At 38.6% G+C, this 17,949-nt stretch overlaps 1 protein-coding gene across 9 annotated transcripts; it reads right to left on the reverse strand.

The window, feature by feature from the left end:
- Positions 1-99: 99 nt before the first annotated feature.
- On the reverse strand, positions 100-17,125 carry LOC103473707 (bone morphogenetic protein 1-like). 9 transcript variants are annotated; one of them, XM_017307805.1, is made up of 22 exons: positions 17,050-17,125; positions 16,764-16,841; positions 16,517-16,658; positions 13,847-13,948; positions 13,611-13,745; positions 13,398-13,515; positions 11,659-11,837; positions 11,467-11,572; positions 9,083-9,207; positions 8,870-8,985; positions 7,473-7,575; positions 7,263-7,379; positions 6,496-6,641; positions 6,058-6,253; positions 5,842-5,967; positions 4,215-4,378; positions 3,947-4,130; positions 3,033-3,158; positions 2,219-2,346; positions 1,926-2,139; positions 1,013-1,263; positions 100-924 (listed from the first exon to the last, which is right to left on the reverse strand). In XM_017307805.1, the coding sequence occupies exons 2-22, from the start codon at positions 16,806-16,808 to the stop codon at positions 790-792; spliced, it is 2,958 nt and encodes a 985-aa protein (XP_017163294.1). In that variant the 5' UTR covers positions 16,809-16,841; positions 17,050-17,125; the 3' UTR covers positions 100-789. The 9 variants fall into 9 exon arrangements, with proteins under 9 accessions (XP_017163294.1, XP_017163298.1, XP_017163296.1 ...); XM_017307809.1 differs by lacking the exon at positions 16,764-16,841 and having other exon boundaries at positions 16,517-16,696; positions 17,050-17,065; XM_017307807.1 differs by lacking the exon at positions 17,050-17,125 and having other exon boundaries at positions 4,215-4,375; positions 16,764-17,032.
- Between the last annotated feature and the right edge of the window lie 824 nt (positions 17,126-17,949).

The raw sequence follows: 17,949 nt of genomic DNA on the forward strand, positions 1-17,949 counted from the left end.
CATCGTTAAGAGTGCCGCAAATGACTGCTGTAGCTGCTATAATAACAGTTATTCACTGAAAGCATGTTGCTAAACATTAATTACAGACATCAGAGTGTATCATTTTCAGTAATTGCATTTATTTATTTTTTTACTGCACAATCCATAAAGCTTTTTTTTTTCTTTCTCACAATTTGCCACTTGTGTTCCCTTCAGCAGCTTCATATTTTCTTTGTATTCGCAGCAGATGATGTCAAGAGATACAAAAAAAAGGAAAAAAAAAGGAGATTGGAAATTTTGAGTAAATAAAATCCCTAAATATCTTTGATTATAAATATCAGTAACGTATCTTTCAGTCAACAAAGCTGACTCAGGCATCTGAGTCGCACTGCATCCATTCACGTTAAAACGAACAAAAACAAAAAAATCCAGAAGATGATTTAATTCTTCCTTCAGTGTTCGCAAATGCTTAAAATTACATGATATTCTTAAAAGCTGATGTCTCCTTCGGATGGTTTTATAAATCTAAACTCACAGCAAACTATATTTCAATATATACATTTTATATCTCAATCCAGTGTGTATCTGTAACCAGTTTCTAAAAAGTGAGGCGGCCACTATGAATCCGTAACTGCCTCTGAAACTAAACAGCTCTGACTGCAAAGACGGATTTCTCCGTATGGTTTCAATTAGTCTTACAGATGTAAAGTATTCATGGTGGTGTTTGTGGTATCAAGCCGAGCGTTTACCCGTCGCCTGAAAACGGGTGTGACCGTCCGAACGTTGGGAGATGGGAGTCTGCGATTGGGCCTAGCTGCTGGTGTGTAGCGTGTCCTGGAACTTCGTGCTGGTGTAGCGTGCGTGGAAGCCTTTTTTACTGATGCTGTCATCTGAGTGGAACTTTAAAACGATGGCGTCTCCAGCTGAGTAGACGTCCTCTGGGACCTGAGGGAACAGAAAACCCCCACGTGTGTCATTTTGAAACCCGCTTAGGCATCGAGAATGGGATCAAGAAGATTATTAGAGATCCTACCCCTGATCCACAGTATCGGCCCAGTCTGGGGGACTTGATGTCAGCGCCGTCGTACAGCTCCAAATAATCGTAGCCGCAGTCCGCCTCCTCCTCAGTCTCAAACACTTGGAAGATGATCTCCACGCCGTAGCCCTTCTCGGCGGTGAGCACCCACAGACAGTCGGAGCCGCCGGGGTAGTTGTTATCTCCAAACTGTGCATGAGAGTACAGGTCTTTTGTCTTGACCTCGGCTTTAAGGCTTCCTCCGCATTCTGGGAATCCACGACCACAAAATTAGAGGGTCAAGACGAGAGGCTCGTAAAAGGGTGGAAAGAATGCAAGAAACACTTAAAATGTCACATTTCTGGCGACTCTTTTCCCCCAGCTGCAATTTACCATTTCAGGCTTTTTTTCAGTACCTTTTTAAGAGACCTTTGGATGAGCATTTTCCCTCAAACAGCATCTTCTCAGCAGTGACGGTATATTTACAGTTTATTCTGCAGCCCTATATTAGGTCACCGCACTTACGTGTTTGTATCCATGAGCTTTAATATTTTGTCGAACTCATTCATGTATTTTAGTGATCAAAATAATGCAGTTTTCAAAAACCTTTTAGAAATGTGCAGTGTGCAGAAATTATCCTGTTATTTTGGTCCTTTGAGTCAATCAACATCTTTTTTTTTTTGTTTAACACACCCGAATCAAAATAACAGTTCATCATGACAGCCACCTGGATGTCATCATGGTGGTAAGGTCCCAAAATATATTGCAGTTTGTAGTTGTAATATGAGAAAATGTAAGAGTTCAGCAGGTATTTTTTTCCCCCCCCATCATAATAATTTCACACAAATCTGTTGATAACTTTTAGATTTTTATGCTGCTATCTCTTTAGCTAATTGCCAATAAGTGGATGTGAATAAATTACTTTCCCCACCTGCTCTGTACGAAGCCTCAAATCCTCTCTTTTGCACCGAGTTGTCGGTGAAAAAATGCAGGAACATCTTGTTGCCGCTGGATGTAACCGGGTCGGGTGTTTTGGTGCCACAGAAGCGGCCCAGCGTCGGGGCGCGAACATCTCTGCCGTCGAAGATCTCCAGGTGATCGTAAGCACACTCGAGATGAGCCTCCATGTCAACCTCGTTAAAAATCTGAGAGAAAGATTTTCAAACAAATTGTAAGTGGGTGTTTTCATTCGTACCGAATCACAGAGTCCGAGTCGCGACCTACGATTTTGATCCGATGGCCCGGTGTGGTGGACAGAGACCAGGTGCAGGCCTTCTTACTGGGATACTTATTGGGCCAGTTGGGGCTGCTGATTGTGCCGGACACGGTGTTTACGAAGTGATCGCAGCCAGCTAAACAAAAACAAAACGGCATGTCAGGGGAAAATACTGGATTCTGATTGCAGAAACACCTTTCCCTAGAAGAGCTTAATTGCCATGTGAAGTAATGGGAAAAACCAAGAACGCCTCATAATTAAACAGATCATAAAAGCTTCTTTATTCGTAATAACATGGAGTAGTTGTTTTCTGGATTTGGGGCTCTCTTTAGTAGAAAACATTCCTCAGTTTACTGAGGTTTACCAGTATTTCTTTCTGCACAACTCACTTAACCCCTTACTTCCTGAAGTTATTTTAAATTATATCACTTATTTAGTTTTTGCTGTCAAGCAAATATTAAATTAAGTGGAGATTGTTCTTTGAGAAGCAGCTCATGCGAAAGACAAAAATTCTGGTTTGATGTAAATTCGCAACATTAGGCAATTAAACTGATTTTCCAGTCTCCAGATAAAGAGGGTTTTGAAATTGAATTCTAACATACAATCCATATTTACAGTGTCTCAATCACAGCTCAACACTGAGAAAAAAAAAATCACACCAGAATGGAATTGTATGATGCAGCATCTATGTCGCATTAAGGCCAGAAGATTTTTAAAGCAATTTAGCAACAATAATCTAACAATTTAAATCCAGCTGAGATCTGCACTGTGACTGTAAATGCTAGTCATCTTAGCATAACAAGTTGATCTGAACTTGCCTACCTTCCTTGCAGTCATGCTTATTATCGTGCACCATGAACCCACGGCGGCACTGACACCTGTAGCTCCCAAAGGTGTTCACACATTCGTGCTGGCATCCTCCGTTACCTTTGGAGCACTCGTCTATATCTGTGGAGATGTTCAAAGACTTTTGCTGGACTTTTGTTTTTGTCTTCAGCACAGAAAAATATGTACAAACAGGCTTGGTGTAAACTTGAAGTGAATATGAAACAAAGCCTAGACGGTTTCTACCTAATGATATAATGTAAGATGGGATTTGTTGTGTAGTGAGTTGTTATGAACCAATATTGCAAATTCAAAAGGTCAGACTTGGTGACGTTTTGGAGTTTAATGGGGGAACAGAAGTGATGATTTGTTTCGATACTTTTACTATTCAGAAAACTGAAGGGGTTCAGTTCGGTTTGGTGCTTTCTGACCTGACAAACTTTTTTAATTAACTTCTTTTCTTTCATATAAAGTACAGGAGTTGTGTATGTGTTCAATGTGTTCAATTTTGATTTTTTATAGTATAAAACATATTAGCTAACTGAAGTAAAAGTCTATAAAAACAAAAAAGGGAGTATGTTTATCTGATGAACAAAAGGAAAATGCAATAAATGGTACATGTTTTTAAAATAAATATATTTTCTTTCCTTTGTTATAGTCTTGTAAAACCACAGTGTTTATTTGTTCCTTTTTTTGAGAAAACCCATCCATAAAATGCAATATTCTCTAGACTAAATACTCATTTTCAAATAAAAGCAGTAAGGAAGTTTGAATCTGAAAACACTTTAAGTTGATTCCTTGCGAATAATTATAAAATATCTTCAGCACACAAATCACAGGCAGAGTACCTGTGTAACGTCTCTGTGGTATTTTCTTGCATCAGGAATCTCTTACGTTTACCGGCTGCTCACCAGAGAAGAAGTGGGCCTTGAAGCCCCTCTTGGACACGGTGTTGTCCGACTTGAACTCAATCCTCATGTTGTTCTGAAGCGAGGTGATAACGTCGGGTTTCTCTGCGCCGCAGAACTTCCCGTGGATCTTGGAGTCGACGCCCAGCCCACTGCGCACCTCAACGTAATCGTACTTACACACCTGCTGCGAAACAACCACAATCACTCCGTCTGAGCGAGAAGCGGCAGAAACAACAACACTTTACATGCTGATCTGAGCCGAACCCACGTCGTTTCCTTCCGTCTCAAAGCCGTCAAACGTCAGGGTGATCCGGTACTGAGCCGGCGCCACCAGTTGCCACACGCAGTTCTTGTTGTGGGGGTAGTCTCTGGGCCAGCCTGGGGTGCTGAGGGAGCCATTCAGGCTGGTGATGAAGCCGCCGCAGGTAGCTGCTGGAGGGAATGAAATGAGAAGAAAGGATTTCAGAGGAAGAACTCATGCGTGACAAAGTGAAAACAGTCGCATAAGCTTCAGCGTGAAGCAGCTGAATCGATGTCGAGGTTAAAACTCCTGATAGAACTGATAAAAACACATCGATTAACTAGATGTTAAATGGGAAAACTGGTACTCAGGGCATTTTACTGAGTGCATTTTGATCAATGTGTCTGTGTCTGTTTCTGTTCTTAAACAGAATTTGTTATGTAAATGAAGAAATACATTTTCTTAGTCTTACATGTTTGAACTAACATAAACGGCTCATGTTTAAAGCACTTCAAAATTATTTTTTTTTACTTTGAATATAATAATTAAAACCACATGCAAACTTTTGAAATGTAGAAAACTAAATGAGATTTTAAAAACATTTTGAACCTAAACATGGGATAATTAAAATGTGTCTTAATCTGGTAAAAAAAAAATTGACTTAGTAAACCTTGTCCAGAACAAGTCTGAAAAAATGACAAGGTCAGCAGATTATGACTTTATCTTTTTTTTTAATACCAAATTAATTAGAACATGTTTTCAAAGCTAGATAAAAAAAACTGTATGTGAAGTATTCTAAAATCAACTCCTTGTTTACTCCTTAAGCTAAAATCCAGTGAGAATATTAGATTAAAGGAAAGATTTAAGATTTACTGAAATAATAATAAACTTCACTGGATGTGAGGAAATAAAAAAAAGGAACTAATGTAAACAACCTTTTTCTTTTAAGGTAATTAAAAAACAAATAAATGTACATGCTGAGTTTACAGAAGGGATTTTTTGTTGTTCGGATGAACAAAAGTATTGACTTTTGAGATACTGCAACAGGTCAATGCTGCCCCCTTGTGGTAAAATGGTAAAAGAGGAGTGTTTCATCAATCTTTTGGATTTTAAGACAGTGCACTATGTTGCTTTAATTAAAATATTAAATTCTTTATTTATCTATGGATACTGTGGAACTATAATGGCTGACATAATAATATAACAGGCTACACTGACAATAATTTTGTCACTTTTTTGAAGTATTAAGTGGTAATAAGTATCCTTTGGGATTTTATGTTATTGCAAATCACAAAGTAATGCACATATGTGAAGTTAAAGTGTGATGTTTATTTGCATTCAAGTAATTAATTTGACTTTATTTATCTTTTTGAAAGATAAATTAAATAACGTTTCAACATACGGGCCACTTTTGAAGACAATAATGTCTTCACTTTGATTTTGCTCTGACTGTAACGCCACTCTGAAAATAATACTGAAGCGAATAAAAAAAGAACAAAACTGTGCATTGCTTCATATTAGCTCATCAAAACCTTGTTTTATTGAAAACTTTTTAGGGTTATGAATATTTTTACAAGGTATTGAGAAAAGTCCTCCAAATGAGACCTTATGTCCTGCTTTGTTAGTAAAGACATGATCTGTCGCCTGCTCTCACCCTCACAGCTGCGTCTGTCTGCTGCCAGCTCAAATCCGGGGTCGCAGCCGCATCTGTAGCTGCCCAGTGTGTTCATGCAGCGCTGCTCGCAGTGCCCGTTGTCAGCTCTGGAGCACTCATCCATCTCTAATCAAAAACAAAACTGGAGTCAGTGTCCATATGTCCTAAAGCTCTAAAAATCGTGTAGACACTTTGTTGCTGGAGGGCCTCTCTGACCTTTTAGAAAGCTGGCAGCAAACCCAGCCTTGTTGACCGAGCCGTCAGAGACAAACTTCAGCCAGAGCTGGTTGGAGCTGCTCTGGAGGTTCTCCGGTTTGTCGTAGCCACAGAACCGGCCGAGGAGTGGGCTGCTGTCCGAACCGCCATCCCTGACTTCCACGTAGTCGTAGGTGCAGGCGTCGTGTTTCTCAATCTGCAGTCAGGATACAAATGAACGCCGCTGCTGTTCGGGTTACTCACAGATAATGCAAGAAATATCTCTCGACTCCTTACGAGGCCTTCTTTGACTGTTTGAGATCAAATGCATTTAATAAGCATTTTTTAATTCTTTCTGTAAATAGCAGGTCTTGCTAATTCAAATCAGCAAAATGTTTGTGATCTAAGTGTTTTTCACAGAGATGTTCAACCTTTCTCGTATTGTTATATGATTTTTACCTCAAATGACTGAAATGTGAGGCCGACTTGAAATCCTTCTGCCACTGTGATCTTCCACACGCACATTTTGTTGGACTGGTAGTCATCAGGATAATTGGGGGACTGGATCTGGCCGCTATCTCGCGCCAACTCCCCGCCACAGATGGCTGCAGAGAGGTCAGATCAAGGACCGAATCGGTTCAAAGATGTCAAAGATATTCAAATGCCAAAAGCGAAACTACAGGTAAATGGAGACAGAAGGTCCTGATATCACCAGTACCATTGATGTACTGAAGAACAAATTATGGCAATAATTTGTAACAGGAAAATAATAAAGTTGAAATATGCTTAATAAATGTTTAATAACAGTGTAGATAAAAGCAGATAGAGAAAATGGCTCAAGTGGTTAGACACTAGCATTCCAGCAGGGGGCAGGATAATGCCTGACAGGGTTAGTTTGAACAACCATTCATTCACTGTTTATCCCTTCGATTATAGATAATGTCCAGCTGTCATTTTACAGTAATTACTAAGATTCTCAATTCATATTTTAAAACCATTTTAAGAAATAAACATATGAAAAATGGGGCAAACATTTGCATCCCTTTAAGTTTGACATCCCTAAATAGAATACCTTAAAAATATGGAAACATAAAAATGCATGATAGGTCATTTTTATTTAGTTAGTCAAAAAACGGACACATTGTTGGTTCTGTATTTGGTCTGGACGTCATCTTTGTAAACAATTGTTAAAATGGGTTTAAATCAGTATCGTTCTGGTGTTTTACCTTCATAAGAAGCAGAGAAGCCTTTGCCCACCCAGCTGCTGCTGCTTCTAAATTCGATCCAAAGACGACTGTTGTTGGAGATGATCGGATCTGGAGTCGTGTCGCCACAAAAACGCCCTGAAGAGAACATTTCAAGTTAGTACAAAAAAGTCACAAAAATCCTTAAACAGTTGCTGAATATGGAGTTTGTAAAACACGCATCAATCAGACCTTTTAGGGGAGCTTTTCTCCAGAATCCGTCTCGAACTTCTACATGGTCGTACCAGCAGAGATGACTCCTGAAGAGATCCATGGAAGTGAAATTAAGGACAATCTGGGACACAGAGGAGAGATGTTGAGCATAACAGCATGTAAATATATCAGATTAAAATGTGTACATCATTTCTAAAACCCAAAAGAGTTAAAATGTTGATCCCAAATTTACACACCAAGGATGTATGAGACTCTGACCTAAATTAATCGCTTCAAACGGAGATTTCAAACTCCAGTTCTTTAGCATTTCTGCTTTATCACACATGAATCAAATAATTAATTCAGTGGCAAGACCCTGAAGAACTCGACTGCATGATAAGGAGGTAATTTGACCATTTAATGTGTTGAACCAGGGACATTCCTGAAACTTGCAGGATGATGGACTTCGAGGATGAAGCATGACTGGTAAACATAATTTTTTTCACAATAACAACTTAAATGTTTGGATATTCAGCGACTCCCACATTTATTTGGACCTTTTCTCATCTTTTAAAATTGTAGAATAGTTGTAGAAAGTTTTTCAGGTTATTTATTTAGTTGAGTAAACTCAGGTAAGAAAGCATTTTTTGCTATATTTTTTGCATAGTATGTTAATGTAGTTAATGATAAATATTAGCTCATTTAATCACATGGCAATGATTGTCATGGATCATTTTTTCACTTCTGAAAGTAAAAAAAAAAAAGATACTTAAATTAACAGATTTTAAAAAATTACAAAATGTAAATAAATTGTTAGAAATAGCTACTACTGATATTGTGAGAAGATATGGCCACATGTATATTTTGATTGTAAAAAAAGTATAACTATGAGCTAAGCAAGACTCAAACCTCGTGTTTGGATTGGTTTTTACGGTTTGGCTGTTTATTCTGCTTCTTTTTATGTAGCATAGGTTTGTGTATCCTGGATGTAAAGTTAAGTGGAAGGAAAAAGTGCAGAAGAAACTGGTTTACTTGCAGCAGTAAAAACTTGCACTGACTCTAAGAAAATGCAAACCACAGCCACCTAAATCAACAGAAATAAACTCCAAAGGTTCATCACTTTCAAGATGAGTTCCACCTATTCCAATGAATTACTGAAATAAATCTCATTTTGCTTATTTGTTTAGATGCACCTCATTGGTACAATTGTAAAGGTCTCCATTACATCAGGCCTACCAACATGTTCATGCTGTTATTTTTATTTAATTTTCTTATCATTTATGTTTTTATATGTAGGTCAAATTATACAATTGCCAAGATATGTTTTTTTTTTTTTTACCAACATGAAATAAATCAGGCTTATTGTGTATCAAAGAGGTTCAATTATAAAATACATGCACCCATTTTGCAGGGACAGATGTAGGTTTAAAAGTCACCTTTTCTCCTGGCGTGACAGAAATTCTCCACACACAGTGAGTGTATGCTGAGTATCCGTTTGGAAAACCAGGAGAAGAAAGGTTTCCAGCACTGTCCTGCAGACTTTCCCCACATCCTGCCAAAAAAAGGACATAAAAAATTGTACAAAGATGACAAGTCACGGCCAAAATTATGACTTATGGGACTTTATATCTTATTTATTTATGCCCTACTTGCACATTTGTAGAGTTTGCGGGCTTGAGCGACGTCTCCTTCGCTAAGCCTTGTCCTCTGTCCAATGGAGGGTCGAATACCGTTGACATCGTAACGAGGCAAGATGGTGTCCAAGAAGATGCTTCTGTTTCACACAAAGTACAAATCTGTTCATGCTTGCAGAGTTTTAAAACATAAGAACCATGTAGAAGTTGATTATTGCCCAAAAAGCACAAAAACTATAACCCTGACAATAAACATACGGATTAGCTGGGTTGATGTTCAGCTTATAGAGGTTCTCCTCCACCCCAGTATTTAAATACATATTTTGTACTAAATCAGACTTTGTAGCTTTGAATTGTATTTTGTAAAGTTGGAAAATAGAATTGCTTTGTATCTGTAAAAAGACAAAAAAAAATTCTTTACACACATAAATCCTTATCAATGGCAATACACAAACATTTATTTACTACTACATTTTCTGACTTATATGTCGATATATAACTTGGATTTTTTTTTTTTTTACACAAACACATTCCCTTCTAGATATACCCAAATCAGAAGTTTTTATTTCATTTTATTAAGGTTACAAAACTCTATTCACAAGTGCAAAAATATTTACGCCCGGAATTTGTCAACTACTTTGTCAGCACCTTGATACTTTTAATGATTGTAATAATCCCTTGCTGGGTTTACAGCGCCCGCTGTTGCTCGGTTGCCGTGGCGATAAAACGATGAATGACAGGCATGTGTAAACAGAGCGCTCTGAATGGGGCCGCTGGCCGGTGCCAGCCGGCTCAGTGGAGCCCGCTCCTGAATGCCAGAGAGAAAAGCCACTCCAGCCCCAAATTGTTCAACAAAGCCTGAACTGGTTGGACTTTTATTTAAAGTGGCAAGCCGCCACGACCCAGAGCCCTGACGCAGTGACGGGGGTAAAACACCAAAGCAGAATCAGAAAGGAGCAACAGTATGCTTAAGAGAGAAAACATTTCTGTCACAACACGGCAGGTTCTTGATGAACTGAAGGCGAAAAAGAGAGACAAACATCAGGTCTCATATTTGACTTGATGTCTTGTTAATAAAGCCGTTTGCAAAACTATTTATCCACCTTGGACGTTTTCAGCTTCAAGCGAATGATTAGTTTAATCATTTCTATGTTACAGAGAGGGCTGCACAGTGGCGCAGTTGGTAGAGCTGTTGCCTTGCAGCAAGAAGGTTCTGGGTTTGATTCCCGGCCCCGGTCTTTCTGCATGAAGTTTGCATGTTCTCCCTGTGCATGCGTGGGTTTTCTCCAGGTACTCCAGTTTCCTCCCACAGTCCAAAAACATGACTGCCAGGTTAATTGGCCTCTACAAATTGCCCCTAGGTGAGAGTGTGTGTGCATGGTTGTTTGTCCTGTGTGTCTCTGTTGCACTGTGACAGACTGGCGACCTGTCCAGGGTGAACCCCGCCTCTCACCCGGAACGTTAGCTGGAGATAGGCACCAGCAACCCTCCCGACCCCACCAAGGGACAAGGGTGCAAGAAAATGGATGGATGGATGTTACAGAGAAAGAAAAACGTGAAGGAAAAGGATCGTGACAATCATGGCAAGCAAAACACGAATAATGACAAGAGAAAATCAATTTGTCTACTTTGAATTTGTTTTCTGTACGATTTCAAGTGTTTCAAGGCAAAATTTGCTAAAATAAACTGTAGAACAACAAACTACTTTTCAAATTAATACAGTTCCATAAACCCAGCTGTTCTCTGAAGGCCTCACAGGTTTAATAACAGACATTAGTGAGCAGTCGGGATCATGAAGGTCAAGGAACCGAACAGAAAAGTCAGATATAGGGTTGTAAGGATGGAATAACAAAGTTAGATTCTGAAACAATGCTGAAACTCTAACTATCTTTTAGAATCACTGTTAATTTCCTTGGCACAACTCAAAATCAACCAAGATATGTCTGTCTGACCTGACCGACAAAGAAAATATTCATCAAAAAACCAAAGAATTTAATGCTGAGTAAGTTTGAAGAAGTGATCAAAAGCTCAGATGTCACAATCTAGTGTGATGGTTAAGATTTAGGTCAAAACACTTCACTATCAAATAAACAACTTTTGCACAACACTGCAACGAGTAACCATTAAACCGGCTCATCGCTGGAAAAAATGTTTTTAGTCTAATGTCAGGCAGATGAAGGAGTTTATTGATGATTGACAGTGAGTCAGAGGCAGGATACAGAGGAACGAGTGAGTCACCATTAAATCAATAAATTCCTCAGAGAGTTGGTTTTATGACTTGTTAATGTGAAATGTGTTGAAATGAAAAGAAAACGTATGCTCAGCAAAACCCAAATAACAGACAAGTGAAACATGAGGCGGTGGAGAAAAAGAAAGCAGAGGAAAATTGGCAGACCCACCTGGAAAACGTGTTCCTTGCATAATGCATGATGCTGCCAAAGTCATAGCCCTCTCCCAGAGAGTCCACCTCTCCAGGTTCCATCTTCAGGAAGTTATAGTCTTGACCTTTCGGTGGGAGCAACAGAGCATCAGCAAGCTGCGTTTACAATTACAGAAACTCCTGTGCAGTGACACGGTTACTACCTTAGTACCTGGCTGGATGTTGTCTCTGACGATGCTTACGTGCTCGTCACGGTCAGGACGAGTGTGTTCGTGCCAGAAGCCGATCACGTGGCCGAGTTCGTGAACCACGATGCCGAACTTATCGCAGTTCTTCCCGATGGAGATGGCCTGAGGCCCGCCGCCTCTCCTCCCCACGTAGGAGCAGCATCTGTTCGGCAGCAAAGCGTCCACAGCCATCCTTAATTGCTTCTGAATGTGAATATGTGATGAATTTCCAGAAGGCCATTGCTTTTTTGACATTTAACGAGAAGAATCTGTCAAGCCTATGAGCGCAGTTTCACAAAAAAAGAAAACATGGAACATCATCGGTAGCCCACATCCGAAACAGATGTTATTGTCAGCAACCCCAGAAAAACCAGAGGAAAACATGTCCCTGGGAGAGAAAGTGAATCAAAATGACTTTAAATGTCTATATTTAGCATGGGAAGAGTTGTGCCCTCTTGTGGCTGGTGAAGGAGAAGCAACTTAACATTAAATAAGCACAACCGGCAACCAAGAATATTAGAAGAAGTATTATAAAAGATAACACATTAAACACAAAATCTTCTGTTTTACATGAAAGGTGTCCTTGGCGCTACAGCACAGTAAACATCCGTAGGAAGTTAGCAAAGTAATGTTTTGACATACAGAGATGTGGGAAAAGGACAGCCAGTATGTTGTAAGATGTCTTGGACATGCCCATGTTGCATGTTAACTTCAGTTTGTACAACACTAATAAAATCAAGAGACGTAAACAGCAAAATGCAAAGAAAACATATTATAAAATAGAATCAAATTCGGCAGTTTTGGCAGTTTTGTACAGATAGCATCTGTACATTTATTCAGCTGGGCCGGGATGAATTAGAAAATCCCAACAGGATTTACATAGAATCAAAAACAGGTGTAAATGCTCATAATGTTGTTTTTTTCTGGACGTTTGCTCTGTTTAAACCAAAGACATTTAATCTATTGGGCTTCTGACTGCTGAAGCAAGAGTAAACACATGATTAAAAAAGGTAGACGTGCAAGAAATACCTCAAAAATTCAGAGCTGCGAATGAGGAGAGGATTGAAAAAGTTTCCTCCGAATCCGTGTCAGAGACCAAAGACTACAAGAAGCATCTCACTGATGTTACTTCAACCGAATGGGTAACACTGTCAATTAAAGTTTTGACGTATTTTAAGCTACAAAATACACATTTTTGAAAGATTTTGTTTATTAAGTGAAACTTTTTTTGTATTTCCCTGTAGTTGAATATTTCATTTAATATTCAATAGATGGGGAAAAGAGTGTTGAATTTCCACGTGTTCCATGTTATACTTGGATACTGATTTATAAGTTTATGATCTGTTTATTCAATTTTTGCCCTAAATATTCAGAATGTTTATTGTTTTTCTGTATTATTTCTCATTACATACAGCTCTGCTCCTCAAAGAGTTTTAATTTTACAATCACTTTAATGCTTTGTCATTAATTAGGTTTTTGCTCTCTAATAAATCATATGAGCAGGTTTGGGTTTGAACAGTCAGGTTCCCAAAGTTGAGGTCTTTCCGTCTTCCCTGATTTATTACAATAAAATTGAATAGCATCTGTACATTTATTTATATTCTATTTCAAATGTAAAAAAAAACTGCTCTAAAAACACTCAAAAATATTTATTTTATGAATACGTAACAGCTATTCTTGTCTCCACTTGTTTAAATTACACACTTCTTTACAAACAACTCACCCACAGGGCCTGTAGGTAAAAATAATGTAGCTCTCTTCACTTGTTCTCTCTGTGAATATCACACATGTATGTTTCTCCCAGTGGCGCATCGCTTGACGAAATATGGCGCGCTGGCTGCCTGAGAGGAAAGTCTGTAATTAGGTTTTGACAGATTTAGGTTATCCAAGGTGAACGTTTGGAGGAGACGGAGGCACGGCTGTCCTCTGGACTCACCACTAAAATTCCCACTGATCACATACGGGATGATGCCGTCCGGCCAGACTCGCTCAGGCCTGGAGGTGGCTGCTCGCTTCTGCCTCTGTGGACTCAGACCGCCTGCAGCTCCGTCATTGGAAGAGGAATTGCCAGCTGTAAAGAGCATATGGAAATATCATATATCGTCTTGAATGGTTTGATCAGAATTACCGTCTTCACAGACAAATGCGCTATTTCTTCCTGTTGAGACGAACCTGAGTTTGTGTGGTTAACGTGTTGTTCTGTATCGACGCCCCGGCTGATTTTAAACATACGAAGATCTTCTTCGTCCAGAGCAATGTCTCCCAAAAAGGCAGCTGTGCAAATTTAAAACATAAAGAAACATTAAATAATTGGGCCCCAACTTGTTGCCTCACAAAAGCACAAACTTTAATGTATCTACTGTATTATCTGGACTATAGAGCGCACTTGGCTATAAGCCGCACCCACAAAGTTTTTGGACGCAGCATTACGTCTCCACTGTCGAACCATGGATTCGTTCATGCCGAGTTTACGTTCAGCGGCTATCGATCTGTACTGCCAGATTGATAACCTTCAACTTAAAAGCTGCATCATATGAACTTCTTTGTGTTGTTTCCATGGTGAGGGGCTAAGTTTGAAAACATTTCTCAGTCGAAACTGCTGCTAGCAGGTGTTTGTTTTAAATGAAAATCAGTACTTTCTTCTTTGATTTCCAATTTTGGCTTCCAATGATTCACTTCCTGCTAAAGCGCCCCCTGGCGGTTGAAGAAAAATCTACAGAAAAGCCGCTCCGGGCTATAAGCCGCATGGTTCAAAATGTGGGGAAAAAAAGTAGCGGCTTATACGGTGAATGAGATTTTATGAGACAGACACAAAGTATAAATGATACAAGGTTTCTCATTTTGAAAACACAGCACAAATACATGAATATTCAATTAAATTCATCTTATAATGCCCATAACTAAATGTTGCTTTTTCATGATTCACATTAGAACAGAAATGAAAATGATTGTGGCTAGAAAGGAGGGAGGGAAGATAAATGTTGACCAAATACATGGAAGGATTGTTAAGTATGTTGTGCTGCTTCCTGCACTGGGTCCATTAGGCAGACTCATCTGGGAAGAAGTTTTAACCTTCTTTAACTTTAATGCAAAAAACTGGTAAAGAAATACTGATTAATGATAAAAACAAAATCAAATATTGTTTTTATAATCTCAATTATACCTTTTCCACCCTTACATTCCTTTTTTGTTTTTTTACGGGAAATCAACGGTGTTTATGTTTACTCATATCTTCTGACAACTTCTTTAAATACATAGTTTATGGATAATCAGGGATGATTCAAAAACGCCTTTTTAAAGCCTGAACAGTCACTTATTTCTAAAGTGCTCCAGTTCGATTTTCAGGAAACTTGTTGCCACCTCGTTCGCTTCAGTTACTCCTTCTGAGCGCCTCCTTCTGCTGTCCAAATGAGAGGATGTAGCCCGTCTTATGGATGCCTTTGAAGTCGACTCAGTCATGCAGAGGGTGACTGTAAATGACTGCCACGCCTCTCCTGCAGAGCCTGTGCTCCGTGCCCCGCGGCCATGAGGGATTTCGCCGGCGTCCAGCCGAGGAACAGTGCTGGCACGGCCTCGGTGACCCACAGTCTCCAGGCAACTGCCTCAAAGCGGAGGAGCCGTGTATTTTGAAGGTTCCCAAAGTCACAAAGAAAAAAAAAAAAACGAGAGGAAGAAGAAAGGAAACCAAACCTGCTGGAGGCCCTTGATTACTAGAGAACTGTTGGCCATGTTGGACGATGTAAACAAGTTGTTTTCTTGAATATCTTGACCTTTTGGCAAAGTTTTTTTTAAATACCCCATCAGAACAGGAAAGTATGTGTCATTTTTTTAAATTTATAAATTACATTTTATTAGTGAATTATGATTTTCAAATATATTAATTCTCTTCTTGAGACAAAAAAAAGCCTTAAAGTCTTTTTCTATTATATCTGTTTACATCTCCAGTTAAGCCCAAAATTACAGTAAATTTTACATTTTACCATCACGTTTCTTCTGACTGGAAGCAATATTAACATTTTGGATTAGAGTTGAATCTGATGGAGATTAGGGTGATGGCAAAGAGGCTTTCCAAAATGCTCTGTATTTATGCTCTCTACCAATTATAGATTATTGCGCTGGTCAGTGATTAAAAAAAGGCTTTGAATAATGTAATGTAATGATTATTGAGATGTATTTTAAAAATACAGACATACAGGTAAGTTGTTTGTACAGAAAAAAGCAATTTACCACTTGCATATCAAAATAATTGCTTTATTTTGATAGATTTTTTTTAGCTGTCAACCTCTATAGTTGTGTAAACTTTTGGTATACCATTGAAAATACACACATGTTGTTAATTTAACTGAACAATTTGAAAAAGAAAGTGCGTTCTTTTGTATTAAAGTAAACAAAGCCGTGTAAACAAGCACAGAATAGCTCATATTACACAAAGAAAACAATGAATATCAGAATATCCTGACATTTTTGGAAAAAGTTTTAAATATTTTCATATCAGCTAAGTCTGCCAGGTTCAATCAGTTCATATATTTTATGTGCACTTTAAATTCATCTTATTTTCATAAGTTATACAAGGAAAGTTTGAATATTCAGAATCTGAATATGTTGTAAATTTAAATATAACGTTTTGTAATACTGACTTAAGACTTATTGCCTGTATACTTTGCAAACTCCTAAGTGAATCCATATAAACCTAAATTTAAACCTATATGCTGCCGTCACTGCAACGTGCAGTGAAGCTTCGTTTGCTGTTTTCAGTCTCAGCGGCAGGACTGCGCTTCAAACTGTCCAAAAGCACCTTTTGTATATCAAATACAAACAATTTCAGAGTAAATCTCCCGGTACCTGCTTTGCATGGATCCTTATAATCGACCGCATCCCCTGGATTGAAGAAAATCGCGCCCGCAGCTTCTGCAGCCGCCAGAGAGACGCTCAGACCGCACAGCAGGAGCAGCACGGCTGGTGCCGAGTCCATCATTACGTCGGACTAAAAAGGAGAACGACGCTGCTAATCGATGGATATGGCTGGAAGAGTAAAAAAAAAAAAAAAAAAGAAGAAAAAGAAAAATTGAAAAAGAAAATGGAGTAAAACCTGGAGTTCCTCAGTGGGATTGTTCCCTGCTGCTGCCGCTGACATGCCGCTCCAGGAGTGAATCTGGGCTCAGCGCGTCTAAGTAAATGTTAAACGTCACTTATTTTAGTCATAGTCCAGGAATGAGTGTAAATGGAAAACACACTTTCAATGCAGTCAAATCCAAAAAACAAAAACAAAACAAAACAACAACAAAAAAAGCAATCAATTAGCTAAACTCAAACATGAAATGCATGTTCAAATCCTGTCGAGAGTCATGTAAGCAGAAAGGGTTTAACTACACCACCTGTAGGCTTCCAGCGGGCTCCATTATTATAACATCTGGAAATACTGACGCAGCCATTACTGGGGCAGGCACGTACAATACCCTGTAAAACTGAATTGAACTTAGATGGAATAGTGTGGAGGCAGACAAGGGCGTGGATAATTGTGCCATTTGGGTATCCCTCTTCCTGCTTTTAAGAACTGCAATGTTTCCCCAGGATGGTTTTTGTTGTTAAACAGCTAAATTTTAGTCAGATTAGGGGAGAGAACATCTGTGAACAAAAGCTTCCAAGTCGAGATTCTGAATAGGATTTAGGTTCTTGTGTAAATGTAGCTCTGCTGCCACCACTGTGTCTCACAGAGTGATGTGTTTGCATCACTTACATGGCTTGTGACAAACTCTAAACAATATTTCTATTGGCTTTAGGTCAATGTCTTTGACTTAAAAAACAAAGACTTTATTTTTGACCTAAAAACAAAGAGATTGTATTGTATTTTCAAAGCTTGGGATGATATTTTATAACCCAACAAATCCTTCTATTTCTGAGTAAAGACTGTAAAAAAATTGAATAATTAAATAAATGAAAACTTAAAAAAAAAAAAAGAAAAAATAAGTGAATATCTCACATTTCTTGGTGGGAAAATATCCAATTAATAAATAAAGTGATTATCAAGAGGAATGACTTTTTACTCTAGCTTTCTAATATGTAATGCAGATTGATTGTTGAACACTTCACTGTTGTTGTTCAGTGGTTTTATGTTCTCGCCACCATGTGGTGCTGATGGATAAGGAGCAGAATCACTTATTAAAGAAATCAGAAAACAAAGAAATTCATCATTTTAAAAGACAAAAAGGACTGAAAAGCTGTAGGTTCATTCACAAGTATCAGATCGGAGAAATAGTGTTCAATCTACCATTAAA

This window comes from Poecilia reticulata, linkage group LG12 (assembly GCF_000633615.1).
Source record: "Poecilia reticulata strain Guanapo linkage group LG12, Guppy_female_1.0+MT, whole genome shotgun sequence".
NCBI lineage: Eukaryota > Metazoa > Chordata > Actinopteri > Cyprinodontiformes > Poeciliidae > Poecilia > Poecilia reticulata.